General features: G+C 66.6%; 1 protein-coding gene across 3 annotated transcripts; it reads left to right on the top strand.

Moving 5' to 3' along the window:
- TTYH3 (tweety family member 3) lies at nucleotides 264-27,502 on the top strand. Of its 3 annotated transcripts, XM_021085990.1 has the most exons (15): nucleotides 264-551; nucleotides 13,877-14,046; nucleotides 14,251-14,362; nucleotides 14,483-14,703; nucleotides 15,007-15,102; nucleotides 15,239-15,311; nucleotides 15,553-15,628; nucleotides 17,907-17,962; nucleotides 18,652-18,744; nucleotides 19,332-19,424; nucleotides 19,670-19,818; nucleotides 21,323-21,496; nucleotides 21,949-22,024; nucleotides 22,688-22,786; nucleotides 24,350-24,481. In XM_021085990.1, exons 1-14 carry the CDS (start codon nucleotides 429-431, stop codon nucleotides 22,754-22,756), a joined length of 1,581 nt encoding a protein of 526 aa, XP_020941649.1. In that variant the 5' UTR covers nucleotides 264-428; the 3' UTR covers nucleotides 22,757-22,786; nucleotides 24,350-24,481. The 3 variants fall into 3 exon arrangements, with proteins under 3 accessions (XP_020941649.1, XP_020941648.1, XP_020941650.1); XM_021085989.1 differs by lacking the exon at nucleotides 22,688-22,786 and having other exon boundaries at nucleotides 266-551; nucleotides 24,350-27,502; XM_021085991.1 differs by lacking the exon at nucleotides 22,688-22,786 and having other exon boundaries at nucleotides 269-551; nucleotides 19,682-19,818; nucleotides 24,350-27,502.

Genomic DNA, 27,771 nt, shown 5'->3' with positions numbered 1-27,771 from the left:
CTCGCGGGCCCTCCCAGCCTTCCCTCCCGGCGCCCCACGGCGGGGCGAGGAGGGGCCTTGGTGGGCGGAGCTTCTCCCAGGATGCCAATGGAGGAGCGGGGGCGGGGACGAGGTGCGAAGGGCGGAGCCGGAGAGCGACTCGCCAATGACGACGCTGGGGCGGGACGACGGGCGGTGGGCGGGGGCGCGCGGAGGCGGCGGCGGCGGCGGCGGCCGCGGCGGCGAACAAAGAGGCGGCGGGCGCGGGCGGCCGAGCGGAGCCGAGTGCAGCCGAGCCGGGCCGAGCCGGGCCGAGCCGGGCCGGGCCAGGCCCAGGAGCGCGCGGGCGATGCGGGCCGCCAGGCCGGGGTCGGCGGGCCCCTGATCCCCGCGCCCCAGGCCAGCCAGGGAGCCCTGCGGCGGCCGCGCGCCCCAGCGGCCGGCCCGCCATGGCCGGGGTCAGCTACTCGGCGCCCTGGTGGGTGAGCCTCCTGCACCGGCTGCCCCACTTCGACCTGCACTGGGAGACCACCAGCAGCCAGTTCCGGCCCGAGGACACGGACTACCAGCAGGTAACACGGGCCCCCTGGGTTGGGGGTCAGATCCCGGGTCACAGCCCCTCCATTCCGAGGGTCGGGGCCCCCCTCCCGGCGGCTCACGATCCCCCTGACCAGGAACACGGCCCCCTCTTTCCTCAAGGTCTAAAGACTCCCAGCCCCCTCTTCCTCCGTGGGTCTTGAACCCTCCTCCCCGAGGGTGGGGGCCCTCCTCCTGGAGGATTTAAAGACCCCACCCTGCATTGAGGATTACTGCCCACTCCTCCTCGTGGGTCACAGCCCTCCTTCCGGAGAATCTCCTGGGTCAGGAGTCTCCCCTGCTGGACAGTTGAAGGACCCCCACCCCATGGAGGGCCCACAGCTCTTCTGCACATGCTAGCCTTCTCTGGAGTCACTGAGACCCTCCTCTCTGGGGTTAGGAGGGGCCACGTCACTCCCCTCCATGGAGCCCCTCTGCCACCTGTCAGTGCCTGCCAGGGCCCCTAACCAGGGGCAGCTCTTGGAGTGTTGCGCCGGGCAGAGCCCCCCACCCAGAGAACTCCAGGGCTCTGAGACCACCGCTAGTGCCTGAGCGCACTGGGTGCAGCCAGGAGGGGATCCCTTGCTCTTCACCCCCAGCCGGGGAATCCCACTCACTGCCGTGCTTTTGGGGGTGAGTGGTCTGGGTACATGCCAGCCCGCCTTGGCTGGTACTGACTCCCTCCTGGGCAGCCAGGCTGTGGGATGTACACACGGTGCCTGCCCAGAGACCTGGCGGGCTGTAGCCCTGAGGGACGGAGGCCCGGCCCTGTGGCCGCAAGATGGGCCTCAGTCTGGAAGGCTGGAGAGGGGCTGAGCCTGGGCAGGGCTGGGGGCGGTACCAACCCCTCACCGTCATCTCCCCAAGTGACCGGGGTCTCCCAGCGGAGCCCTAGGTCTGGGGTCATGCCAAGCCTCAGGGCCACCCCTGTCCCTGAGCCACAGCCATTGGAGTATAGGGCAGGGGACCAGGCTGTGGGCATTTCCGTCCTGCCTGGGGATCTGGATTCCAGAAGCCCCATGCCTGGGCTGCCCTGTCACCTAGAACACCCCTGGGTTTCTCTCTGGTGATGAACACAGAGCCCTGGGGTGGGTGGTCGTGGGTGGGGACAGCTTTGCTCGTAAGATGGCCTGGGGTCCAGTATCCATGGACTGTGTCACCCCTCACCAATTCAGGGTTCTGGCCTTCGGGGCCTCCCTTATCTGGAAGAGGAGGTCCTGAGGCACCCCAGCTCTGCAGGGGAGCCTGCCCTCACAGGCTGCCCGCTGCTCTGTTTCTAAGCAGATTATAGAGGGGGCAGGGGATGGGCCCAGGCACGCCCAGGGACAGCCGGATTCTTATAAAACCAGACACCCATGTTCTAGAAGCCCAGCCCCGGGGGGCTGACCAGGGCCGGGGCAGCGCCACTCCTCCGTGGGCCCAGGGACCTCACCTCTGGTGGCTCTGCCACACCTGTCCGCGGGGCTCTGCTTCCACAGAGCAGGAGAGCGTGCCTTCCCGTAGGAAGTTCTGTGCCACTTGTCAGTTCTGAAGCCGCAGGGTGTCTGTGACCCACACAGACAACCTGCTGCCCGTTGACCCGGCTGCCTCCCTCTGCCCTCCGGGGCCCCTGGACGCGTGGTGGGAGGTGAGTGAGGGGCCGACGCCTGTGGCCCGGGGAGGCGTCGGGAGTGGTGGCCAAGGCCCCTGGGCTCAGCCTGGCCTGCTGGGAGGACTCTGACCACCTCCGAGAGCACCGTACCTCCTCCGCAGCCGCGGGAGGCTGTGACTCACTCTCTCTCCTGCCTCCTCTCCGAGGAGCAGAATTAGCTGCTGAATAATTCACGGTGTGGCAACCAGCCTTTCTCCATCCCCCGCCACCTCCGCTGCTGGCTCCGGGCTGTGGTGTGAGCTGGCCCCGGGTGCCTCCCGCCCGGTCCCCCGCGCCCGTGCTCGTGGGCAGGTGCTCAGCCTCCGTGAGCCCTCACTGCCTCGTTCTGGAGGTCGTTGCAGGGTTGGTGGGGAAGCGAGGGCCCCGTGCTCCCGCTCCGTGTTGGCTGTGCCGCCCACAGCGCTCCCTTTCGGGAGGGGGGCCCTCCCTGCCTCCCCAGTGGAGCATTCCTAGCGGGGAGGGGGCGGAGGGAGGGCGGTTGCCCTCATCGCCCTGGTGTGGGGACCCTTACCCTCCTCACTCGAGGCGCCCCTCTTGGCCTGGCAGCCTGTCCGTGTCTGGCGCCCACCAGGGCCTGGCTGGCTTCTCCCCACACGTGGGCTGGGCCCAGCTGGGGAGGGGGCTTCCGCTTCCTAGGCTGTCGAGGGGAGGAGGGGTGCAGGAGGCGGGGGTGGTGCGGCCTGGCACACCAGGGTTTTGCTGTTTCCTGCCCCCCCGATCCACTGCTGGGAGCCCAGTGAAACCCACCAGGAACGCCATGGGCCAGGCCCGGCCTTGGGGCACCGTTTGGGGCTCTCACTAGCCTTTTCTCACACGAGCCTGGCCGAGGAGGGCAGTTGTCCCTGTTGTGCAGATTAGCAAACTGGGGCCCAAAGGGGAGATGGGCTCAGAGTCACTTAGGGAGTGGGTGGTAGGGCCAGAATCCTGCTTCAGGCCTCTAGCCCCTGCCCCACGAGGAGTCAGAGTTAGCCGTGTGGGGCAGGGGCTTCCTGAGCCCCCTGCAGGGCTGTGACTGCAGGAATTAGGAACTGATGGGGGCTGTTCTGGAGGATCTCAGAATCCTGGCTGGCCCAGTGCTGGGGGCTTGGAGCCTCTGCAAGACTGGGGGTGGGATTTTGCATCCTACAGGCTTGTGATTTCTCTTGGGACTGAGGGTCTCAGGCTCCCATATTCCCAAGGCCTTCGTCCCAGAGAGGAGGGTGCCCTGGCCATCACACGTGTCTCGTGGGGGCCGGTGATGTTTGCTGAATGGACAGGCTGCAGGAGGGTGCTTCTGTGGGGCCCGATGGCCTTGGTGGGCAGGCGGGTGCTGGGAGGAGGCAGAGGGGCTTCTGGGGTCTGCTCTCTGCCACACCACCCGCCTGCCTGGCTGGTCGTCTAGCTGCCAGTCCCTGGAGCTGGGCTGCTGCCCGCTGCCAGGAGCGCCCCAGCCAGGGGCAGCTGATGAGTGGGGTGCTCGTTTTACAGGGGAGGGGTTGCAGGTCCCTGGTGGTTGCCTGGCCCCCGACCTGATGTGGCCTGAGGCCAGTCTTTGCTCTGCGGTGAAGGTCGGGACTGTCATGGCTGTGGGCGGGGGTCACAGAGCCTTCCCTGCAGGTGCACGTGTAGCTTGTAGCTTGTAGCTTCACACCTGTGTGACCTTGGGTGAGTCCATCCCCCTCTCTGGGCTTCACCCGGGAGGGTCTGCTCCCAGCCCTTCCCGACGCCCCCTCCCAAGCCTCCCACACTCCTGGCGTCCTGAAGCAGAGGTCAGTTCCCTCTCTCTGCCCTGTCTCTCAGTCTCGCCCACTGTCTCTGCCAGTCCAGGGGAGGCTGGAAGCTGCGAGGTGGAGCATAGTTAGATCCTCGTACGGGAGTGGTGTGGTCAGGACAAGGCCTGCGGGAACCCAACAGTCAGGGACGGCTTCTTGGAGGAGGTGCTGCCAGGGAGGCTGTGGGCCGGCTGTGAACACCCAGAGGGCGAGGACTTGCCTGGAGCCTGGCCGGTGAACCAGCTCGCCTTCCAGCTCAGCCCAGCGTGTGGGGCCTGTTTCCCACTAGCGCCCCGAGTGTTCACTTGTTCCCATCGAGACCCTCAGATCCGGCTGCGGTACCTGTGCAGAGACGCTGGGAAAGAGGGTCCCAGTGGGGGACCTGCACGTGCAAAGGCCCTGAGGCAGAGAGAAGCCTGGGTCCCAGAACCCACAGGACCACCAGGCTCCTGGAAGAAAGCATGGTTTCCTGCTGAGACTCAAGCAGGGTCAGCGCGTGCCTGGGGGTGAGGCTGCCCTGTTGTCATCCTGTCCGCAGTCGGAAGGAAGTCCAGTCCGAGTAAAAACAACATCTTATTACCTCTCTTGTGGTTTATGAAAGTAGTGCAGTCCAGGGGACATGTGGCTCGGAGGACGGAGGTCCCTCCAGCTGGAGTCTGTCCATGTGCTTAGACCTGGGGGAGGGGTGCCACCTAAGACGCGAATTTGCACCGCGTCCTTGGTCCTTGGTTCTCGGTGTGTGCTCGGCATCCCACAGCACCAGTCAGGATTCTGAGGCTGCAAGTGACAGAGCACCCTCTGCATGGAGAGCAGCTGTGCGCTGGGCGTTGGGGGTGCAGGGCCCATGCATTGATTGTGGGTGCCGGGGAGGGAAGCCCCCGCTAGGCCAAATCAGCCCTGGTGTTTTGCCCTCTGGCCCGTGTCACGGTGCTGGGGAGAATCTGACCCTGTGCGTGCCTGTGGCTGGGGAGGGTGGCTGCAGGCTGCCTCTCCCACCGGTCTACACCCGCGAGGGGAGGTGTTGGGACCAAACTCTGCCTTGGCGTCGGTGTGAGGTCTACGCCCCCAGGCCCCAGTGTTGGGCCTTTTGGAGGCTCCTGGCTTTCTTGGGCCTGAGGAGGTGATGATGAGCTCTGTCCCCAGCACTGTACTGCTCTGTCAGGGGACCTTCGAGGAGGGGACACCAGCTGTTTTGGCTCTGGCCATGGCTCTGGCCCCGGAGCTCCAGCTGCTCTCCCGCAGAGGCTCATGCTGTGTGTTTTGTAAGCATTTTCCTGGGAAACCTCGCAGCGGCCCTGGGAGGTGGGCACCGCTGCCCCTGCAGAAGCGAAAGTGAGGCCACTGCCCAGTGAGCCTCCACGGGCCGGGTGCCACGGGCAGCCTCCAGCTCCAGCCCCGCACCCCCCCGCCTGCAGACGCAGCCCCAGAGCCATTCCCCAATCTGGTCGGGACCGTCCTGGGTCCTCCGGCAGGTGCCAGTTCCGGAAGCTTCAGAGGATGTGGGGAGCAGACTCCCCACCCTCCAAGGCAGCTCTGCTGAGTCCTTGTCTAGAGAAGAGGAACTGAAGCTGCAGCCCGGGGACTGGGTCACGGACATGGAAAGTGCCCCACGTGGCCCCTGAGGAATTGGGGCGCGTGACAGAGTGCGGGTGTGGGTACGGGAGGACCCCAGGAGCGCTTGGCTGTGCCCAGGCTGCCTCCGGCCTCTGCCAGGAGTCCACCCTCAGCCCTGTGCTGGACCAGGACACAGACGTGGCCCGCGGGTGGCTCTCGGGGGCTTTGCAGGGTCTTGGGGAGGGTGAGGACCCAGCCCTACTGTCAGGCTGTGGCCGCCTCAGCATGGCGAGGCTCTGATGGGCACACTGGGCGCTGTCACCCAGAGCAGGGAGCCACATGCCACCAGAGGAGGCTCAGGTCCCAGGGCTGCTGGAGGTGGGCTAGCAGATGCCCCCAGAATTGCGTCTGCCCCCGGCCCGGCAGGGCTCAGGCTCAGTGGACATCTGCCGAGGGAGCCGGTGGCCTTCACGCCGTGGTCGGGGCTGCGAAGGCGGCCATGGGCCTTGGTCAAGGCCAGGCCACCAGCCCAGTGTCAGGCAGGATGGGGCCTGCACTTGGTGCCAGCTGGCCGCGAGGCTGCCCGTGTTCCTGTCCAGAGCCAGGGGCAGGCCCCCAGAGGAAGGTGTGCCCTCGGGGAGCAGGGCCAGGTGGGCCGGGCGGTGGAGCCGAGGCGAGTCAGGGTCTGCGTGGGCTGGGCGGGCTGCAGGAGGGGGCTGCACGGGGCTCTTCGTGTCCCAGGCGGGCAGGTGCACAGGTCCCTTGCTGTGCCCCTGAGGCCTGGGTCCCACAGTGGGGCAGGCGGGCTCTGAGGGGCCGGCCTGCCAAAGGAGGCTTGGTTTTGTCCCCAGGCAGCCTTTGTGGCTGGGCCTGTCTTGTGCTGGCCAAGGCTGTGGGGTGGGACTGGGTGACCACTTCCTTCTGTCTCCGAGGAGAGTGCCAGGCGGGGTGCCACCCTGCCTGGCTCCCCTGCCCTGGGCCATGCCCTCTGGGCTGCGGTCCTGACCGTTGCGAGGGGCACTGCAGAAGTTCGGCCCCCCCAGTGAAGGCAGGCCCTGGGACGTGGCTCTGGTTCAGCCTGGCGATGTGACCAGGCCTGTCTAGTGGCTCTTGGTGACATCTGAGGCCTGTCAGGGGTGGCCAGTGAAGAGGTGCTTGCAGCCGGCCTGGGGAAGGAGTTTTCTGGGTGTCGAGCTGGGAGACCTGTTAGGGCGTTGGGGCCAAAGTAGACACACCTGCAGCTTCGAGGGCAGCTGCGGTGCTGTGTGCTTTGGTGTCTGTTCCCTCTGTGAGCCGGTGGCGGGCCTCTGTCTCCTTCCACGTGGCCCACAGGCCTGGGGGTGGCCCATGATGGCTTTCCTCCAGGGCTTCAGCCCAAGCCCCGCCTCGCTGGCCTCTGTCGCGGTGATTCCTGGGGGGCAGTGTGGCACGTGCCTGTGAGGATGCGAGGTGTAGCCGCTGCGTGTCCGTGTGCAGCCTGGTGGCCTGGACCCAGGACCTTAGGGCGGGGCCTTGAATGCAGAGCTGGGCCGCTCCTGGGCTCCTGCACGCTGGCCGCAGGCTCTTCCTCCCCCAGGCTCGGCCACGAGCTCACCATCATGGAATTCGTGAAACCCAAGCCCGGCTTGATGGGAAATCTGTTCTTAATTTCTGGCCGGCATCTGGGAGCCACGGCCAAGTGCATGGGGGTGGGGGCTGCAGGCTGTACAGCCAGCTCAGCTCCTCGGCCCCGGCCCTCAGCACCCACCCAGCCTGGCCCCAGGAGGTGAGGGGGGCCTGGGCTGGCTCAGACCCCGCCTCTGCGACTTCGGTGTGGGAGCCCCAGGTGTCCCTTCAAGCCCGTGGCCCCTGGCCTGGAGGATGGGCGCCACCCCTGTGCCAGGTGGTTTGGGGACCAACGAGGCCACGTGTGAAGCCAGACCACAGCGGGTGCTGAAGCAGGGGCCCAGCCCCAGGGGAGTGGGCAGCGCCTCGTGCTGTGCGTCCTTCCCAGTGGGGACCCAGGACACAGGAGCCATGGCAGCAACTCAGCCTGGCGCTCCCGCCCCCCGTTTCTTCTCCCAGGCCCAGGGCTCCAGCCAGGACATGTGGGCTCCCACAGGGGCCATGGCTTCCCCTCCCACCTCGCCCCGTGCCGCAGCTCTATCCACCAGAGCCTCACTCTGCTGTCAGGGGTTCCAGGCTCAGCCCTGACCCCTCCCGGTCGCGCTGCCAAGGTCCCTCAGGACGCGGGAGGTGCCAGCCCAGCAGGCAGGAGCTGTGTTTGTTGGTCCCATGCCCTCCCATCCCCTGGACTCCACGCTCAGGGCAAGGCCCGCTGTGAGCACAGACGCCGTGGGTCAGTCTTGGGCTGAGGGCCCCGTGTGTGCCGAGCCGGCCTGTTCTCCGTGAGTGCAGGGTGGCGAGGTCCCCAGACCCCTGGTGGAATCTGGACTTGCCTCCTCTTTGGAGCCTTGCCCCTTTGCCGCTTGGCCAGGCCGGCTCCTGCGAGAGGTGGCACGCAGAGGCCAGGACCGAGCTGCTGCCACCTTCTCCGTGGCTCCCATCCTGGCAGGCTCGCAGGCCTCGCTGGTCCCTCTCGCATCACGGCAGTGGGGGGACCTCAGGCTGCGGTCGCGCCCCTGGGCTGGGATCCGGGTTCCACCCCACCAGCCACATGCTGGCGAGGAAGTCCCAAGCCCCCGGAGCCTCCCCGAGCCACCCCTGGACCGCTGGTCCCACATCTCCCGGTGCTTGGGTACCTGTGGTTTCCCACGAGTAGGCCGTCCAGGGGGACGGCTGGGATATGGCCTCTGGGGCTGTGGTCGAAGGCGGCTGTAGGCCCACGCTCCCCATCGGAAGTTCTTTGAGGAGCTCCTGGCCTGGCCGAGGGCTGCGGTGGCTGCAGAGGGGCTGAGTGGAGCGGCCGGCTCTCAGGGTCTGTTGCTAATGGCACGGTGGCACTCTCCTGGGTGGGGCGCGGGTCCAGTAGGCAGAGCGTCTGTGGATCCATGCCCACCGCATGTGCCATGCTCCCTCGCAGGACCCCATGCTGCCAGGACACCCAGCAGGAGCCGCCTGTGCAGGTGGCACATGGATGTGCTGCCCCAGGGTCACGCGTGGGCCTCCCTGCCTGGTGGCTGGCACTGTGTGTGGTGCATGTGCCTGGGCGCTGACAGGCGGGGCCAGGCTGCGCTGACGGAGCCGAAGGCCAGCGGCGCATCGAGACGGGACAGGCCTGCAGCCTCGAGCGCTCACGCGTGGCCTCCCCTCTGCAGGGAGCGGGCCTCTGTTAGCAGATTGGTGGCACGCGTGGCCCTCCCCTTCCAGGCCTGGCCTGGGCTCCCCCTGCAGCAGGGCTGAGCCGGGGCCACCTCAGGGGGTACTCTCCACGGCGGGGCTGCAGGGCCTCGGGAAGGACGGCGTGGTCCGGGCCGAGGGACGGCAGCCACAGGGCCAGGAGGGGTGGGTGGACCCAGTGTCCCCCATCTCCACGCGCGCGTGTCCGTGCTGAGTCCTCAGAGCATGCGTGCTTGAGGAGCGCTGCAGGTGGCTGGTGGCCAGCACTGGGGCCCGTGGTCGGGATGTGGGCCCCGGCGTCTCGCCTGCCTGGCCGCGTGCTGACATCACTTCCATCACAAGTGGAAAATTCCATCTGGTCAGAGCCCAGATGCTGATCAAACATTTCCCATTCAGAGGGGACGCCAGGCCATTGAAAAGAGGCGGGACCGGCACGGCAGTGCCAGAGCAAAGCTGCTCTCTGGGAACCTGGCCTCAGGCACCCAGGCTGTTGGGCAGGAGGAAGCAGCTGCCCGGTGCCAGGCGCCCGTGCCCGGCTCATGCAGCCGCACGGGCACGGGCTCTGCTTATTTGCAGCAGTGGGCCAGGACCCTGTGCCCCCTGCGCCAGCCTCCTCATGTAAAGCAGGAGGGTGCTGTCACCTCCCCAGGGGGGCTAAGCGAGGCAGTCATGGTGGAGGCCCCACAACCTGCCTTGGGGGCCATGCCAGGGCCGCACCAGCAACCCAGTGTGGTCACTGTTTCAGGCCAGTCCTGCCAGAGAAGGCTGGCCCAGAACTTGGGGTAGGGAGCCAGGGGCCCGTGTTTCTGAGCGTCCACCGTGGGCCAGGTCTCAGAGCCAGGGGGCACCACCCCTGCTAAATGGATGAGCTTGGCGGGGCCATTCCAGCAGCCACCAGGGGCGTGTGGGCAGACAGACCTGGCCGATAGGTGGTGGAAATAGACCCCTGACCTCGCAGTCAGGAAGGGCTTTCTGGAGCTGAGTAGACAGATGGGAGTGGAGGGGGCAGAACCCAGCTGCCTGGACACCTGACCTCCTGTGCATCAGGAGGCACTTATGGCTCCTGGGCCTCCACCTGTCGCTGCCTCCAGGGAAGCTTCTGGAAGTAAATCTCTTGTCCTCAGGTACCCCTCTCTGAGCCCCAGGACATGCTCTCAAGACCTTGGACCTGGCGTTTCCGGTGCTGGGCCAGCCTTGCGACGGCCCGTGACTTGGCTCAGCCCCGCGAGGCAGGGCTGGGGTGGGAGGTCCCCCCTCCCCCAGGGCTGTGGCTCTTCGGGGCCCCGGGCAGGTGGCTGTGCCTGCAGGTGAGGCTGCCCTCAGCTGCCCGGCGCACTTCTCCGCTCGCCACCCACCTGCCCATGAGCAGCGCTGCCACCACCGTTACCACTGCTGCTGGGGACTCAGCGGGACACCTTCACGCGCATGCGTGTCTGGGGATATCTGTGTGTGTGGGCACGTGAGCGTATGAACATGTATGTAAATGCGGGGATACGCGTGTGTGGGCGTGAGTGGCCTGGTGTCCCCTGCGGCAGCCAGGACACCTGCGCCCGTCCGTCCCCAGCCCACGGGGCTGGGGGTAGAGCTGGCCTGGGGAGCACCCCCTCGGGGCTCCCCACGGGGGCGCTGCTTTAAGCCTTGGCAGGTGCTGGTTCATTTCGTCTCACAGGAGCCCCCCGAGGCGTGCGAGAGTGATGGCACTGCTGCGCCCGTGGGGACACTCAGGCACGGAGGTTAGAGTCACTGGCTCACATTCTGGAACCAGGCAGAGCAGCGTCTGAAGCCCAGCACTCCGGTTCTGGCTCCCCTCCAGCCGGGCCGTCCCTCCCCCGCACCTCTGTCCTGCAGCAGGCACTTCTCCTGGGGGTGACACCTGGGTGTCCCTCGTCTCAGGCTCCGCCCCCCTGGGCACCGGGCGCCGGGCACTGGCAGGAACTGTGTAACATCACCACGAACCAGGAGGGGCCGAACCTGGTCTCTGTGGCCACCAGGACCCTTCTCCCACGTGACAGCCGGGAGGGGCTGGGATGTCACGTCCCACGGCAGGGGCAGCAGGGCCTGCGGGAGACGGCAGGGCAGGGCAAGCAGGCCCTCAGGCGGCAGAGCTGGGTGCAGGCCAGGGGCCTCCCACGCCTGGCTGAAAAGAGCCACGAACAGGTTTCTGGTTTTGTGTTTTAATTATAAAGGTGGTACGGTTCATGGTTGGTTTGTTTTTTTCAGGAACACCAATAAAGGGGCAAAAAATAAAACCCCAACAACAAAAAAACAAACCAAATCAAAGCTGTGGGACATCCACGTGCACCTCCCGGGGGCCGGGGCCTGGCACGGCGCCTTCTGGGCACTGTCAGCTGTGCTGGCCTCTGCCCAGAGCGCGGCTCCCTGACCTGCTGGAGGAGGGCGTGCCCTCGCAGACTTGCCCTGGTGCTCCCGCCCGCTCCGCTTTTTCTGGTTTTCGGGGCCCGGCTCGGGTCCTGCAGGCCTCGTGGCCCCGAGGATGGGAGCTATGTCTGTTGGGTGCCTGCCAGGCCCTGGCATCTAACACAAACAAGCACGAGCCCAGCTGCCCCCTCCCCAGCCTCGCCCAGGCGCTAGGATCTTGCTTGGCCAGTGATGCTTATCTTGCCTCCGTTTTCTCATCTGGCAGCGGGAGTGGGTGGCCCTGGCGCCAACTAGGCTGTGGCCTAGGCCTGCCAGCTCTTTAATGAGTCCTGGTGACAGGGTGTGTGCGCAGCAGCCTCCATCAGCGCCAGGCCAGGTGGCCCAGGGCCCCGGCCCCCTGGCCCAGGAAGGATTCCTTGAGAGGGTGTGTAGGTAGCTGCACTGACTGCAGCATCGGCCCCAAGCAAGCTGTGTTCTGGGCTGGGGGCCGGGGCCCCCAGGCAGGGGAGGAGGTGTCCCCGGGTGCGATGCAAGTGCTGGCTCCCCCTGTGGGTGAGGCCAGGGTCGTTGCTGCCAGCACGGGGCCGAGTTGGGGCAGGTTGACAAGGCACACAGACCCTGGGGAGCCAGGGCGTCCAAGTGGGGCTCGTTCCCGTGGCGACTGAGACGTAGGCAGCGTGTGGTGCGGTCTGGTTGAGGTTTTAGGGGAGGATCCTGCGGGCAGGATGGTTTCTGCGGCCCTTTGCCTCTGACCTGAGAGGAGGGGACCTGCAGGGCCTTTGGCCCCTGTCGTTGGTGTTCGGCTTGGGCCCTGATGCGGGTCTAAGCACCGGCTGCTGTGGAGGGCATCGTGGGGGTGTGGCCCACTCCAGGCCCCTCGAGGTGAGCGGCCTCCCGCATGACCGGGGCCTGGCCCAGCTCCCTGCGTGACCTTGGAGCCCCTCTGATGTGAGCACCTGCGCCTCCAGGGAGCCTTACCTGATGCGGTGGCTCCCGTCCCCCACCCAGCCGGTGAGTGGGGTGCTCGGGTGCTGTCGGCCCCTCGCGCCTCATGGTGGTGCCCTGGCCGCTCCCAAGAGGGGGCCCCACCCTGTGCCTCATGGGGGAGGGCACAGGCCAGCCTGCAAACCGCACGTCAGCCCCCAGGGAACCAGTGTGGCTTTGGACCATAGCTGGGGCAGCGGACCCTAGTAGGTGGAAGGGGGCGAGCCCTGCCTCAGGTGTGGTGTCAGCTGGGGCTGGCGGGCTGGGCAGGAGGCCTTTGGGGCCAGTGGCCTCCTGGGAGGGCAGGGAGTGCCATCCTGCCTCTGCTGCCTGGCAACCGTCTCCCAGGAGACAGCTGCTGGGCGCTGGGGGCTGTGATCAGGCAGTCCCAGTGCCTCTGCGGCTGAGCCTCTGGTCCCAAGGGAGCCCCGCAGGGGACAGGTGTGCCTGGAGCATTCCATCCCCAGCCAGGGGCCCCCCCAGGCTCCTGGCCACATCGCTGAGAGTGAAGACGTGGCGAGGCCCCTCCGAGGTGACTGCCTCCACAGCAGTGCAGCTAAGGGTGTCCCATGGCTGCACCCTGTGGGTGGGCACCTCTGGGTGGTATTTATTTGGTCCTGGCGCCGCCCCCCACCCCACTCCCCGTCCCAGAGATGCACATGGGCAGAGGCAGCCCGCTGCCCTGCAGCCCTGTGTCAGCGGCCGCACCCACCCTGACAAAGGACACGGGCTGAGTTCCCAGAGGGCCGTGACGTGGGCACGTGTCTCCTTCTTCTGAAGCTGGTTTTCTAATCCCTGAAGTGAGGATGAAGCACTAGGCCAGGCCAACTGCAGACTGCGGCGCCCAGGGGAGGCTGGCTTGGTGCCCTTGCGGACAGATGAAGGCTCAGGCCATCGCTCCCCAGCCCAGGGCGGATGTCGCTGCTGGATCACGTCAGCGGCTTCCCGTGGGGGATGCTGACCTCAGTGACAGAAGGGTGCTGGGGGCACTTCCTCCACTGGTGCCTCCTGGGGCGTGGCTGGCCCAGGGCTCACGAAGGCCGTCACATCCAGAGCAGTCTCAGCTCCGAGGGGCCTGCTGTGTGCCGGCCCCTGCAGCAGGTGTGGCCTTCACTGAGACTGCGCATCCCTCTTCCCCGGGAGTCAGCACAAAAGAGGAAACTGAGATGCAGGGAGAGTAAGGGCCTTCCTTGGCCACGTGACCAGTGGGTGGCCACTTAGCCACTGTGCTGACCTGCCCAGGAGCCCCCACCCACCCAGCACCTCCGCACAGGGCTGGGTCCGAGACCCGTGTTCCTTGGCCACGTGACCAGTGGGTGGCCACTTAGCCACTGTGCTGACCTGCCCAGGAGCCCCCACCCACCCAGCACCTCCGCACAGGGCTGGGTCCGAGACCCGTGTTCAAACATCTGCCTTGGGCTCTGGGGCCGGGAGGTGGTCGATGAGGGAGGGGAGGGTTCCGGAGAAGCGATCCCGTGGCCTTGCCCACCTGGCCCCTCCAGGTGGGGTTTGGGTAGCGTCTGGGGACCCGGGCTGGGTCCCTGGGTGACCACAGGCACATCACTCAGGTGTTGGGAGCCTCGGTCCCCGGGGCGGAGGGAGGGTTTTGTGGGAGTCTGTGCCCCTTGGTCCCGGGCGCGGGTGGGATTTGCCGGTCCTGGAGTTGGGCGCAGAGCCGGGCGGGGAGTCCACAGCCCCAGCCCCACTTCCCAATGTCCCTTAGGCGCTGCTGCTGCTGGGGGCCGCGGCGCTGGCCTGCCTCGCCCTGGACCTCCTCTTCCTGCTCTTCTACTCCTTCTGGCTGTGCTGCCGGCGCCGCAAAAGCGAGGAGCACCTGGACGCCGACTGCTGCTGCACCGCCTGGTGCGTCATCATCGCCACTCTGGTCTGCAGGTGAGCGCGCGGGGCGGGGCCAGCGGGCGGGGCGGGTCCGGGGGCGGGGCCAGCGGGGCGGGGCGGGGCCCGGCGGAAGGGGCCGGCTTGATGGACGCGTAACTGGGAGGAGACGGAACCGTCCGGGCGGCTGGGGCCCGGGCAGGCCGGGGGCCCGCGGGGGCTCCCAGGCCTGTGCCCTCATGCGGCCCCGCCCTGTCCCAGCGCCGGCATCGCCGTGGGATTCTATGGCAACGGGGAAACCAGCGACGGCATCCATCGGGCGACCTACTCGCTCCGCCACGCCAACCGTACGGTGGCGGGGGTCCAGGACCGCGTGAGTGGCCACGTGGGAGGGGGGCCTCGCTTCCTGCTCCTAAGCCGCGTGTGTGCGAGGGGTGGGCGTGTGCGGGAGCGGCTCCCTGCCCCCGTTGACACCACCCCCAACCTGTCGCAGGTGTGGGATACCGCTACGGCCCTGAACCTCACGGCGGAGCCCAGCCTGCAGAGCCTGGAAAGGCAGCTGGCGACTCGGCCGGACCCTCTGCGGGCGGTCCAGCGGCTGCAAGGCCTGCTCAAGACGCTGCTGGGCTATGCAGCTGCCATCCCGTTCTGGAGGAACCCAGCTGTGTCCCTGGAGGTGCTGGCGGAGCAGGTGGATCTCTATGACTGGTACAGGTGCGGTCCTCTTTCCTGCCCGCCCCACTCCTCTCAATGGGCCGGTCAGCTCCCAGGGCCTGAGGTCTCATGGGTGGGGGGGTGGGGGGCTGCTGCAGCAGGAGTGGCCGTCAGGGTGCCTGTGGCAAGAGCTGAGGCCAGTCTCCCATCCCAGAAGTGCCGGTGGATGTCTCTCTGGATCCGGGGCTGTTTGTCTGGCCCTGCTCCACCTGGGGTCCTGATGCCTGGCCTGCCGCAGCACCCCTTTCTCCTGCCTTGGGCCTGGGTGTTAGGGCCTGGCCCACATGCACGGTGTACCCGCAGGTGGCTGGGCTACCTGGGCCTGCTGCTGCTCGACGTTGCCATCTGTCTTCTGGTACTGGTCGGCCTCATCCGCAGCTCCAAGGGCATCTTGGTTGGGTGAGTCTGGGGGCCGGGGGAGGGGATGCCACACCTGGAGCCTCGTGTCCTCCAAGTCCGCCCTGTCCCACCCTCCTGTCTTCGGGTCCCATGTGGCGTGGGGCATAGCTGACCAGCTGGCTCTCTTTGCCCCAAGGGTCTGCCTCCTGGGTGTCCTGGCCCTGATCATCAGCTGGGGTGCCCTGGGCTTGGAGCTGGCCGTGTCTGTGGTAAGTGACGGAGAGGACAGGGAAACCCTGACTGCTGGACCAAGGCCTGGGGTGGGAGACACCACGGTCCCCTCCTCTCCCATCTTCCCTGGGCACCCATCCTGGGCACACAGCACCCCAGATTCACACCACCTTCCTGAGCCAGATGCAGACCCTGGGGGACCAGGCTTTACCCCCGAGGGCTGAGGGGTCTGGGGGCCCAGCTTGGTCATCCGACCTTCCTTGCCCACACCCACCCCAGGGCTCCAGCGACTTCTGCGTGGACCCCGACACCTATGTGACCAGGATGGTGGAGGAGCACTCGGTGCTGAGCGGGGGTGAGTCTACCGTTGTTTCCCGGCTGGCGCCCCTGGGGCCAAGCTTGGGGGACCTAAGCCGGCCAGGCCAAGGTGTCCCCACCCTCCTGGGTCCTCTTGTGGGGGCGGCAGGACCCAGGCCAGGAAGCTCACGAGGGAGCAGGTCCTGTGAGTAGAAGGCTCTGGGGAGGATGAGCACAGGCTGTGAGGCTGGCGTGGCGGGAAGCCGGGGAGCAGGGCAGCAGGTGACAACGCCTGCTTCAGAGCTGGTGATCAGGTGGCCTGCTAAAGAGGTGACATGAAAACGGAGTCAGGGAAGGAAGTTCCCGTCATGACTCAACAGTACAAACCCGACTAGTATCCTTGAGGACATGGGTTCTAGCCCTGACCACGCTCAGTGGGTTAAGGATCCGGCAGTGCCGGCAGCTGTGGTGTAGGTCGCAGATGTGGCTTGGATCTGGCATTGCTGTGACTGGGGCGTAGGCCAGCAGCTCCAGCTCTGATTTGCCCCCTAGCCTGGGAACTTCCATGTGCCACCGGTGCAGCCCTAAAAAGAAAGAAAGAAAAGGAAATTGATCCAGGGAGGCTGTGCAGGTTGTGCAGAGGCCCTGAGGCAGACACACACTTGCGTGCTCACGAGACAGCAAACCGAGCAGTCGGGACGGGAGAGAGTAGGGAGACCGCAGGGCCAGGCGGCAGAAGTTCAGGCTTTATTCTAGGGGGGCTGTCGGGGTGGGAAGCAGGTGGCAGGCGTGACCCATGACTCAGTTTCCTCTTCGGGGCTTTGGGCCGCTGGAGCGGCCGGGGGGAAGGGGCAGGCGGCTGTATTCCCGCTGGCAGGAGACCGCGGTGCTTTGAGCCGGCAGCATGAGGAGTGGGCCGGCCGTGCCGCGAGGGGGGCGCTGGCGGCCTCTAAGGAGGTGGGCGTGGAGGAGCGAGGAGCTGCCGGCTCCCGGCTGTGGTCTGAGCCGCTGTCATCACAGGGGCCCTGGACCAGGGGGAGGCAGAGCGGGGCTGGGCCTGGCAGACAGGTGGAGGTGGACTTTGGGGCTCAGGATGCAGTGAAGTTGGGGGACACTGAGCGTGTCGGTCTCCCCTGATCCAGGGACTGCACATCGCCTGAGAGAAAGCTGGGATCTCCCCGCAGGGCTGGGGGTCCCGAGTGGTCTTGAAATGCTGACCCCTGTGGGGCTGCCCTGTCCCCTTTGCCCGAGGAAGCGCAGGGGGTGAGCGCGTGAGCTGCTTTTAGTTTATTTTGTTGAAGGGACCATGTGTACCTGAGCCCGAGGAGCCCCAGGAGGGGGCTGTCCCCGCCACTGCCCTTGGCCTTGGTGCCATCAGCCTGGGCCTGTTCCCTGGGGCACTCGGGACCTCAGCGAGCTTGAGCAGTACCAGCCACGCGAGTGCCAGCTTCTGTCTGCGGCCACAGGCCGTCAGGGTCAGGCAGCGTGCTGGCTCCATTTAAGGTGGCCAAGGTTGGGTGTGCTGCTGTCTTACGTTTTCCAGTATAAGCTGCACGGGAGCCCAGACCTCAGGGCCAGGCGAGGTGTGGTGCCGAGGATCAGCCTGGGCTGTGGCGGGCCCGGCCCACAAGCTCTTGCTCCTGGCCCCCCGCCCTGCACTGGGGCCCAGGAGCCCCCAAGCCAGGGCCAGAGAGCACAGGCCAGGGTAGGGGTGGGGTCCGAGGTCCAAGGCTCCTTCCTCAGCTCTGGCCCAGCTTGATCTCCTAGCTTTTCTCTCAGAATCGTGAGTGCGTCCCCACTGTCCAACCCCGGCCCCGTCAGCACCTGCTTCCATGGGCCCAGCAGGGCACCTGCACCCTCTGGGCTCTGTTCCCCCTCTTTGGGGTGACACTCTGGCTTAAGAACCGTTTGGCCCATTGGGGCCCGTGAGCGGATGCCTGCCCAGGTGACCTCTGACCCCTTGCCCACCCCCAGTGCCCTGGCTGCTGCTCCACAGGACAGAGGCTGGGCACATTTAGGGACACGGCCCAGAGCAGAAGGGCCTGCACCCACGTCCTGCTCCCACGTGCACACTCACACAGACGTGTACACATGTATGCACACGCAGGCACCCGTGTATACAACCGTGCACGTGTTCACTGGTGCTCCTACACACTAACATGCAGACAGGCACACGTGTAGAGATGTGTGCACACGTGTGTGTGCACAGGTACAGATACATGCGTACATGGCCGCAAGCAAACTCACACACACTCCCCATCCACGCGGGGTGGAGACACGAGCACACACAGGCGCACACGTGGCTGAGTCGCTCAGCGCCTGACCTCTCTCCGCAGACATCCTGCAGTACTACGTGACCTGCTCGCCCTATGCCACCAACCCCTTCCAGCAGGTGAGAGCTCGGCCGCTCCTGCCCCTGCAAGGCGTCTGGTCCCCAGCCCCCGACCCCGATGCCCGCAGCCCACAGGGCCCACTCTCACACCTCGTCAGGCCCAGGAGCCATCGGGGGGTGGGGGTGGGCAGACATCCTGTTGACCGTGCTGGCTGGCCCTGGGCTTGGCACCCTGACCCCTCACGCAAGCTTTGCGGGGTGGCCCACTTCGTGCCCCTTCATTCCGTGGGCCCAAGCCGATTGTCCGGCAGGCATGGGAGGAACCCGGGGTGGCCTTGCGGGAGGCGTCCTGGGTCCACCCTGCGGAGGGCCTGGAGGGTAGTGTCGCAGTGGAGTTGGAAAGTGTGTGGCTCGCTGCCTGTCATTCCACGTGTCTGTGTGGCCTCTGGTCCCCAGACGGTTTATCTGCCTTAAAAGCACGACTTTGGGTGACCCGTGTTGTCTCCGGGGGTGTGGTCATTCTGGGGGTCATGCAGCAGAAGTGGCCCACAGACCCACAGAGCAGATGACCGGGCACCCCTCTGGCCCGGGCACAGCCATCCCATCTGGAGCTCGTGGCCTCTCAGGCTGGAGGCTCCTCGGGCTGGCAGAAACTAGGGGCACCAGCACAGGCCCACCCCGTGCGAGGGTGGGGACCTGGGGAGGGAGAGCCGGGCCCCCTGGAGTCAGCCGGCCTCTCTGTGGAGCAGAAGCTGTCCGGCAGCCACAAGGCGCTGGTGGAGATGCAGGACCTCGTGGCCGAGCTCCTGAGGACCGTCCCGCGGGAGGACCCGGCCACCAAGGTGAGGGGGCTGTGGGGCCCTGGAGCCGGAGGGATCCCTTCTGTCATCACCAAAGCGGGGCACGGCGCGGCCGCTGCTCAGGCTGCCTCCTCCCGGGGGTCCGGCCGGGGGGTCCGGCCCTCCTTCTCCCGCTCGCCATCCTTGCTCGTGGCCCAGAGGGCTTCGGGCGGGTCTCGCAGTGCAGACACACACGCACACACCGCGCGACCAGCTCCCTCTTCAGAGTAGTTTGGACCAGGGTTTGTCCCTTAAAACATTGGGAGCGCTTCCTTGGTCTTCGAGTGCTCCTTAAAATGGATTTTTAAAAGACCCACGCTCGTGTCAGGAGAAGCCCAGCCATTTGCTGTTTCTCCCCTTATAGCGAAGGGACCACAGGGGGCCCATGTCAGACGGGCACCGTGGGGCCCACTCTCCTTGCCATCCTTGCAGCCTTGGCAGCCCCCTGAAGCCGGCGCGCAGCCTGGAGGGGCACCCTTCCTCCAAGCCCAGGGTCCTCGGGCTGCGCCGAGACCGCGGGGGGCGGGGCCCGGGGAGGTCTGGACGGCAGGGGGTGTGTTGTGCTGACCTTGTGTGGTGCGTGCCCCCAGGAGCCCCTGCTGCGTGTCCAGGAGGTGCTGAATGGCACGGAGGTGAACCTGCAGCACCTCACTGCCCTGGTGGACTGCCGAAGCCTGCATCTGGTGAGAACCGCCTCCTGGAACCCAGCGTGTGGCTGGAGGGGCGAAGGGAGCAGCCAGAAGCAGTGGGGGGGGTAGGTGGAGGAGTGAGGAGCAGGGGTGGGGGGGTGGGTGGAGCGGGGGAGGCAGGTGGAGCAGCAGGGGGCGGGGGGGGCGGGGGGGCTCTGCGCAGCCGCAGTCGGGCAGTCCAGGCTGCCAGGGGTGCTCCGTCCCAGCCTGTGCTTCCCCGTCTCCCTCCCCGCCTCTGGGCCCGGCCTCAGGACTACGTGCAGGCCCTCACAGGCTTCTGCTACGACGGCGTCGAGGGCCTCATCTACCTGGCCCTGTTCTCCTTCGCCACAGCCCTCATGTTCAGCTCCATCGTCTGCAGCGTCCCGCACACCTGGCAGCAGAAGAGGTGAGGGGCGCAGGGAGGTCCTGGAACCTGCCCCAGGCCACACGGCACACAAGGGCTGTGCCGTCTGGACCCCGCATGTCCTGGTCCAGCGACAGGGCCAGAGCCCTCCTCACCTCCTGAGCCTCTGTGGTGACTGTGAGGCTGGAGGGCCCGAGACGGGCACCCTCGCTTCGCAGGCAGGGAGCAAACAGGGAGAACCCGGTTCCCTGCCTCCTGGTGCCTGCTCTGCCCCCACCCCTCTGTACGTCCAACTGGCCGGGCTCAGAAGCGCTCGTCCGTCCCCCCACCCCTGGGTGCAGGTGTGCAGGGCCGTTGAGGGGAGAGCAGCTGACCAGGGCACGTGGAGCTTCTGCAGGGAGTGCCCGTGGCCCTGGCCTCCGTGGCTCCCTCAGCTCGGTGACCAGGGTGGCAGCCGCCTCCCATGGGCTGCCCTGACTTTCTCTCTGAAGCGGGGGTCCTGGTGGCCCCTGCCGCAGTCTCCCCAGCCAGTGCCGGGCCCCCTTGCTTGGGCCCCCGTGGTACATCCCCTGGGCCACTTGGGCTGTGGCTGTTTCTTGGTGGCCCAGCTTGGATGCAGAGTGACCCAGCTCCCATCTCTTCCCTCTGTCTGGATTTCTGCGCCGTTGTTTTTTGTTGGATGGCGATGGTGGTGGTGGTGGTGGTGGTGGTGGCAGTGACAGTAAAGATGACGCTGCTGCTGGTGACAGGACTGACGGGAGTGACGCTGGTGGGGGTGGAGGTGATGTGGGGACCGCTGCTGGTGGCGATGAGGGGTCCGATGGGAGTGATGCCGGCGGGGGCGGTGATAAAGGGGGTGGGAGCAGGGGTGGCTGAGAGCACATTCCTGGAACCACATGGCCTGGATTCAGACCCTGGGTCTACCCTTACTTACTGGGTGACCACAGGCAAGCCCCTTAAGCCCCCGGGGCTCGGCGTCCCTGCCTGTGGGATGGGGGTTGTACAGGTACCTCCTCTCAGCATCGGGTGAGAAGCACTGCACGGAAGGGCTCCTTGGGGGCCGGGAATCAGCCCTTGGCACTTGCTACCGCCACCCCGCTCGTCTCACCACGAGGAGCACGGCAGAGGGACCCTGTGCTCGAGGTCACCCAGCCGGGGGAGGGAGGTGGGACGGGAGCCCAGGCCCGGCTGGCCTGCACCCTCACGCCCGGACAATCCAGCTCCAGGTCCCGTCAAGGCCACACAGAGCGCGATGAGCCACGAGGGCAGCAGAGGCCTGGCTCCTGGTTCCCTGAGGACTGGGCTGGGGCCTCCGGGGGCAGGCTGGAATGGCAGGGCCCGAAGAGCACCCCAGCTTCCGCTCCCTGGGGCAGGGGGGCTGTCCCCTCTTCGCACAGGCAGTCAGGGTCCCTGTGCGCAGGCGGATGACTCGCTGGCAGTGCCATCATGAGTAGGTGACTGAGCCAGGACTGGAGGCGGGCGTGCCTGCCCCAGAGCTGACCCCCTGGTGGGAGCCTGCACCTGCACTGCGCGTCCCTCCCTGCAGGGGCCCCGACGAGGACGGGGAGGAGGAGGCCGCCCCGGGGCCGCGGCAGGCGCACGACAGCCTCTACCGCGTGCACATGCCCAGCCTGTACAGCTGCGGGAGCAGCTACGGCAGCGAGACCAGCATCCCGGCCGCCGCCCACACTGTCAGCAACGCCCCGGTCACTGAGTACATGTGAGTCGTGCTGGGGGTGGGGCGGGCGGCCCAGGTGGGGACCGAAGAGCCAAGCCCTGGGGTGCGTGCCTGGGGCTCCGGGGGCTGGCAGGCCTGGCTTGTGTGGCTTGGAGTGCGGGTGTGGCCCCAGGCCGACTGGCCAGGAAGGGAGTGGGGTTGTGGTGGTGGGAAGGCGGCTGCAGGTCTGGCCTCTCCGGGCGCTGGGTGGCCTTGGCCTGGCATCAAGTGCCGGCTGTGCCCATATTCCTGGCCTGAGGCCACAGGGAAGCCACTGGCAGGTGGAGGGTCTCTGTTGGGGACACAGGATGCCATGGTGGGCAGTGGTGGCCACGGGCCTGCCCAGAGCCTTTCACTGCTGTGCTGGGTTCGGGGACCCCGGGACCTGCCTGGCTCCAGAACCAGCCCACGGGCCCGGCCGGGGTCCCTCACAGCCCTGTCTCCTCTCACCTCAGGAGCCAGAATGCCAATTTCCAGAACCCCCGCTGTGAGAACACCCCCCTCATCGGACGTGAGTCCCCGCCACCGTCGGTAAGTCTCGGGGCAGGAGGGTGAGTGGGGAACCCCGCGGTGTTTGGGGGGCACCCCCTGCTGCCTTGTGTCTGAAGGAGTGCAGGCCCTGTGCGCTGCCCTGAGCCTTCAGTGCCGGGACCACGGGGGTCTTCCCAGCCGGGGCAGGCATCCGCCTGCATAGACGAGGCTGCTGAGCTTCAAGGTCCTCAGGAGCCCTGGCCTCTGTCCCACCTCAGCCCCGCTTCCTCTTACTTTCCTTCCTCAGTCCCCTGAGTTCGGCCTGGCTCTTCCAGCTGGGCCTGGTGTCCCCTCGGGTCTTGGGAGGGAGACAGGGAGATAAGGACGGGGAAAGGAGCCTGCAGAGAAGCCAGAGGCCCTGGTGGGCTTCCCGGAGGTGGTGGGCCTCAAAGAACAGGGCTGGAGGGGCTGAGGGTCACCTTGCTTCTGAAACACCTGCCAGCCACATTGTGCCCTGCAGCACGGAGCTGGCCTGGGGGGACCTGGCCCCAGTCCTGGGCGGTACTGGCTCCCAGGCCGTCGTCACACTCAGGCTGTCCCTCCTGTCAGCACTCTGGTCTGGTCCCCGAGGCCTTCTCTGAGCCTGGCCCTCGCCCTGGCGTTGAGGCCACCCTCTCTCTCTCTCTCTCTTTCCTGCACCTCTCCCACCCTGGGCCCTCCTAGCGCTATCTGGCTGCCCTGGACTCTGGCAGCCACACGGGCTGGCAGTTTAAGCCCATGAACAATGCCTGAACACTGGTGGCCGTGTTCTCAGAGTGACAGGTACTGACCCACCTGGGTCCCCTGCCCTGCACTGCCTGCCACCCGTACCTCCGTGCCACCCTTTGCTCACTGCTCCCCCAGCTTGGTGCCCGTGCAGCCGTGTGGGCCTTGTGGCCCCCAGCAGGCAGAGACCTGGGCCCTGGGCTGTCACCCTCACATCAGAGGCAGGGAGCCCCTCCACAGAGTGCCCCCCTCAGCCCTGGCTCAGCAGCAGGTGGCCCCTGTCCCTCCGGTCACCTCCCAGTGAGGACCCAGACCCCTGTCCCTGTGCATGCCTGCACCCAGTGCCTGGGGTTGGAGGCAGAGCACGGGTGAGCTGGGGCCCTGGGGTGCAGCCGGCAGGCCCAGCCCTTGAGGTGCCGCCCTGTGGTCTGAAAATGCACATGGGGGCTGCAGACAAACGTGCAAGCTGCTGCAGCCGCGCCGACACTGTGCTGCGCGCCTGCTCGGCTCCCTTGGGGGTCTGGGCTGCTGCCTGCCGCCCCCACCCCCTCCGCATGTCCCCGGAATGACCTGGCTCCCAGTGCCCGCTGCTTTCCCTTCAGCTCGCCTCTGTGCCCACTGACAGGTGCTCAAGGCCTTCCTCCCGCTGGGAGCTCCGGGAGGGCTCGCGGGGCCCAAGGGAGATGGGCCCCCCTGATCTGGCCATTGGTCCTGGAGCCCCCAGGGATTGGTGGGGGTGTGTGGCTGTGGGGCAGCCGGCCAGGCTCCTTCCCACTAGTGACCCTCAGCACAGTCCTTGGCTTTTGTCCCCACGTGGGCATAAGGCCCTGTGCACACCGCCTGGCCTGAGCACACATCTCTTCCATAGGGGTGCTTTGTGAGCACACATGCACACGTGTGTGCACCAAGCGAGGCCTTCATGCTTCAGCTTGGACAAGGGTGCCCAGATGTGCGAGCCATCCCCGCCCCCAGCCACCTCTGTCCTTAGACCTGTAAGGAGCCCACAGTTGGGTTCCCGCTGGAGTGGGTGGCAGCATTACCCCACCCTGAGGGACCCGTGTGGCTTCTAGGGCCCTCCTTTCCCTGGGCGACAGGGCAGAGCGGCCATTCAGCCTTACTCCTGTGACCTGCGGCCCTGATGGTCTGGGGCCTCGGGGACCGAATGGCCCTCCTTTGGACACAGCTTGACCCCACCTTTGCCCAACACCCTCCTCCTGACCACCCGGCCAGCATCCCGCAGGGGAAGGAGGAGGCAGCTGTGTGTGGCCTTCAGGTCCTGGGCGTGTGGGGCACACAGTGGGGAGCTTCCATGCCCCGGCTCTTGCTGGGGACAGAGCTCTGCCTGGCGAACACCCACGTGCCGAAATGGGAGTAGGGGCTGGGGTGCTCATCTCGCTGGGAGAGGGCGCTGGCCCCATCCTGAGCCTGGAGAACGGGGCTCCCTGGGACGGTGCCGTCCCGGCCCCAGCCAGGACACAGGCGTCCAGACCCCGGATCAGCTGTGGGGGGGCGTCTCCCAGGGCGAGTCCGCTGTGGTCCTGCCCTGCCCTGCCCCACCCTGGGGGTGCCCAGCCACACCCAGTGCCCGCTGACCGCCTGCCTCCCCTTGTCTCCCTCCAGTACACTTCCAGCATGAGAGCCAAGTACCTCGCCACGAGCCAGCCTCGCCCTGACTCCAGCAGCAGCGGGCACTAGACTGCCCGGCAGCCACCCGCCCCACGTGCCAATCGCCCTGCTCTTCCCCGCGCCAGCCTTGCTGCTTACACCCGTGGCCGCCTGCCGGCCCCTCCACACATATGCCAGGCCCGCGGCAGGCACCTCTGGCCACGCGCCCCTCCTTCCCTTCCTGCAGGGGCGAGGACATGCCCAGCATGCTCCTGCCGTGGAGACGTGGGGGCTCGGGGCCCCTCGGGTCACACGCCTGGACACATGGGGGTGTGCTACCGTGGCCCAGGCCCTCCCAGCCTCCCCACGCCCCTGCCCCTCTGCCTCCGAGGACTTGGGGGTATGCAGAGCCCTGCTCTGGGCCAGATGTGTCGTGCTGGTGCTGGGTCCCTGCCGCTCCCGCGCTGCCCCCGCGGACGCCTGCAGTCTCCTCCGCTGGACCCACCTGCCCCGCCCCCTTCCCTCCCGCAGCTCCGCCGCTTTTCCTGCTCCCTCGATGCTCCCACGTGTCACCTCTTAGTTCACAGGCAACGCGGTGCCCCTTTCTGCCGGGCACCTGGAGGGCCAGCTGGGTGCACCCACCTGCTCGTCTCCCACGTGTGGAGACCCCTCGTGGCGCCATCACACCCTCTGCGGCATCTGCAGCCCCTTCTCTCATGCCTGCCCCCAGGCTCCTCTGCAGCAGTTGCCAGAAGCCTCCTGGGGAGGTCCCTGCTTTGTCTGCTTCCCTCCCCTCATCACTCTCTCCCTCAGCGCCCACCCTGCCTGTGGCACCCAGCCCTCCGTGGCAGCAGGAGACAGCAGGTGCCATGCTGAGCCGAGGCTGCTCACCCAGTGCTGGCCGCCTTCTTGGTGCCAAAACCTCCTCCCCCACCCCAGAGACTTGGCAGCTTCGTCCGGTTCATTTTTTGCACTAACTACACTTGTCATCTCTAGGGCAGGCGGGGCTGCGGGCCGAGTGCCACCCCTTCTCCGTCTCTTTCATCCCGGATAGGCACAGTGTCCCAGAGCTGGCCTGGGGGCTGGACCTGAGCTGGCTGTGACTGTGCCCTTGGCCCCTGTGGGCCCTCTTGGGACTAACCACTAACCTCTCTCCAGCCTCCGTGAGTGCCCCTGGCTGACCCAAGGCCAGCGAGGGTGACACCAAGTCCAGGCCAGAGACAAGGCCCAGGATAGCCAGCTGGGAGTTGGGCTGGAGAAGGCATTTCTTCTCGGGGGGCACTGCCAGGGGGTGTCATAGACTGAAAGGCAGCTCAAGGGCCTGGAGACCCCTCTCTGGGCAGGCAGTACCCCAGGGGGACGGTGTCCTCAGGAAGGAACATCCTTTGGGCTGTAGGACCGAGGTCCCTGCGGCCTCAGTCTCTCTACCTGTGAAGTGGGAACAAGGGTTCCCCAAGGTGCTTATGGCTTCGTGTACAATGTTTGCTGTGTTTCCTGCCACAGAGGGTAGGGCTGCCCCCAAATCAAGATGAGAAGCCCCCTGCCAGCCCCAGGCCCGCCTAGCCAGCCTGAGATGGAGAGGCCAGGGGTGGGCTCTGGCCTGTCAGTCCAGTGGCAGCAGAGGGTCTCTCGGCAGCCACGTATGGGCCCAGGCCGAGGCCCCAGGGGCAGGCGGTCGCTGGCCCAGCAGTTTACAGACATGGGCTCTTTCTCCCAGAGCAGCAGGGCAGCGCCCCCTCCCCGGGGTGGCCTGGGAGAGGCCACCTCCCTTCCTCCGTGATCCCTTTGTGCTGGTAGCTGGGACCAAAAGGGGGCGTGGTCTTGGAACTAGGCCACGCCCACCCCACTCCTGGGGCCTGGGACGGGAGGGGAGTGCGTGGGCAAAAACGAGGGTGCCCCCGGTCGGCCTGCAGGCCCCCAGTCTGCGTCTGAGCCCTAGCACTTGGCCAAACCTCAGCGAGGGGCGGAGCCACGGCCCACCTGCCCAGTGTCTCTGGGCCCCGCCCCCGTCCCCCACCCCGGGCGGAGCATTCCTGCCTGGTCTCGGGCCGGGGGAGAGACAGCGCGGGCAGTGCCGCCCGGGCGCCGAGCCCTTTGCCAGCGCTCAGAAGCACAAGCGGCTGCCCCGCCGCGCGGCCGCCGAAATGTGAATGTACATAGCGTGAGAGCCGGGCTGCGGGCCCGCGCCGCTCGGAGCCCCCCGTGCCTCGTGTGCGTGTGTGGCCACCCGTCTGTGACTCCGCAGAGCTTCTTCCGTTCACCGAGGCTGAACAAAGGAAAAGGGGGACGCCAAATGGGGGGCAAGAGCGGCCTTGGCCCTGGAGGGGCGCGCATCCGCCCTCGGTTTTACTTATGTTCCAAGTTTTCAGGCCCTCTGCTAACCAGCCCCGTCCCGGTGACCTCTCCACATCTGCTCCCACCCCTGCACCTGTGGGCCTTGCTCCCCGCAGGCCCCACAGCATCCTGGGAGGTGGTCCTTGACCACGTGGATGGGAGGGAGAGGCCCCGGGACCCCCTGCCGGGCTAGGCGGACAGGAGGAGTTGCAGCGCGGGTGCGCGTCCCCCTAGGCTCCCCTGACCCTATGTCCCCCTCCACGCCCACCCCATCTCACTATGCAATTCCAGACCGATCTCCACCGTTCCTTCCCCCCTACCCCAGAGCCCCCTCCCACCCGGGAGGGGTGCGTGGGTGGCAGCCCCAACTGCTGTGCCGGGCGGCGACCAGGGCCTCTTGTGTGGGATTTTTTTCTTTAACCATAATGGTTGTGTGCCACCCCACTTTATATTTGTTTAATATGATATATCTCTCCGAGTAATTTTGTTAAGACCAACCCCCCCCCCACGGGTTCCCCTCCTGGCCCTTGCACCCTCCCCTCCAACGTGATTCAGCGTCCAGACCGGGGAACTGAGGCCTGAACCGCTAGGCATTCTCCAACCTCTCTAGGGCCATGGCTGTATGTGCTGTCGCTGTGTTTCTGTTTTGGGGGGAGTTTTTTGGTTTTGTTTTTTTTTTTTTTCTTTCTTTTTAAACTGGGTTTGGGGTTTGATTTTTATTTCTCTGGGGCCTTTATTTTTCTTGGCAGATACTAAAAATCTCGTCAATGTAATTTCTGTGGTTTCTATTCAGCCTGGGTCTCATGTTTTAAAATAAACAAATTTTAAAGAACAGGCCTTTTTCACTGAATTGTTTTGGCTCCCACCCAAGTCTGTGGGCAGGGCGGCCACGTGCCGGGAGCCACTAGGGCCGGGTCGGCCCCGGTGGGCGGGGTCGGCCCCGGTGGGCGGGGTCTCGCGGGAGGGCGGGGCGGGCGGCAGGCGCGCGGAGCGACGGTCTCCGCGGCGTCGTAAAAGCCCGGTGTGCAGCCTGCGCTTGCGCCGAAGAGACCTAACGAGATGCGGCTTGCGGTGCGGAGGGTTCCTTTCTCCAGCCACCAGGA

The sequence above is a fragment of the Sus scrofa genome, chromosome 3, assembly GCF_000003025.6.
Source record: "Sus scrofa isolate TJ Tabasco breed Duroc chromosome 3, Sscrofa11.1, whole genome shotgun sequence".
Taxonomy (NCBI): domain Eukaryota; kingdom Metazoa; phylum Chordata; class Mammalia; order Artiodactyla; family Suidae; genus Sus; species Sus scrofa.
The sequence above is the reverse complement of the archived record's forward strand: the minus strand, read 5'-3'. Positions and strand labels throughout refer to the sequence as shown.

Excerpts from the sequence above, each read along its gene's own strand:
- TTYH3 (XM_021085989.1), top strand. The coding sequence starts at position 429 with ATGGCCGGGGTCAGCTACTCGGCGCCCTGGTGGGTGAGCCTCCTGCAC. Across the intron at positions 14,704-15,006 it reads GATCTCTATGACTGGTACAG|GTGGCTGGGCTACCTGGGCC; the intron begins GTGCGGTCCTCT and ends GTGTACCCGCAG. Across the intron at positions 15,629-17,906 it reads GCACTCGGTGCTGAGCGGGG|ACATCCTGCAGTACTACGTG; the intron begins GTGAGTCTACCG and ends CTCTCTCCGCAG.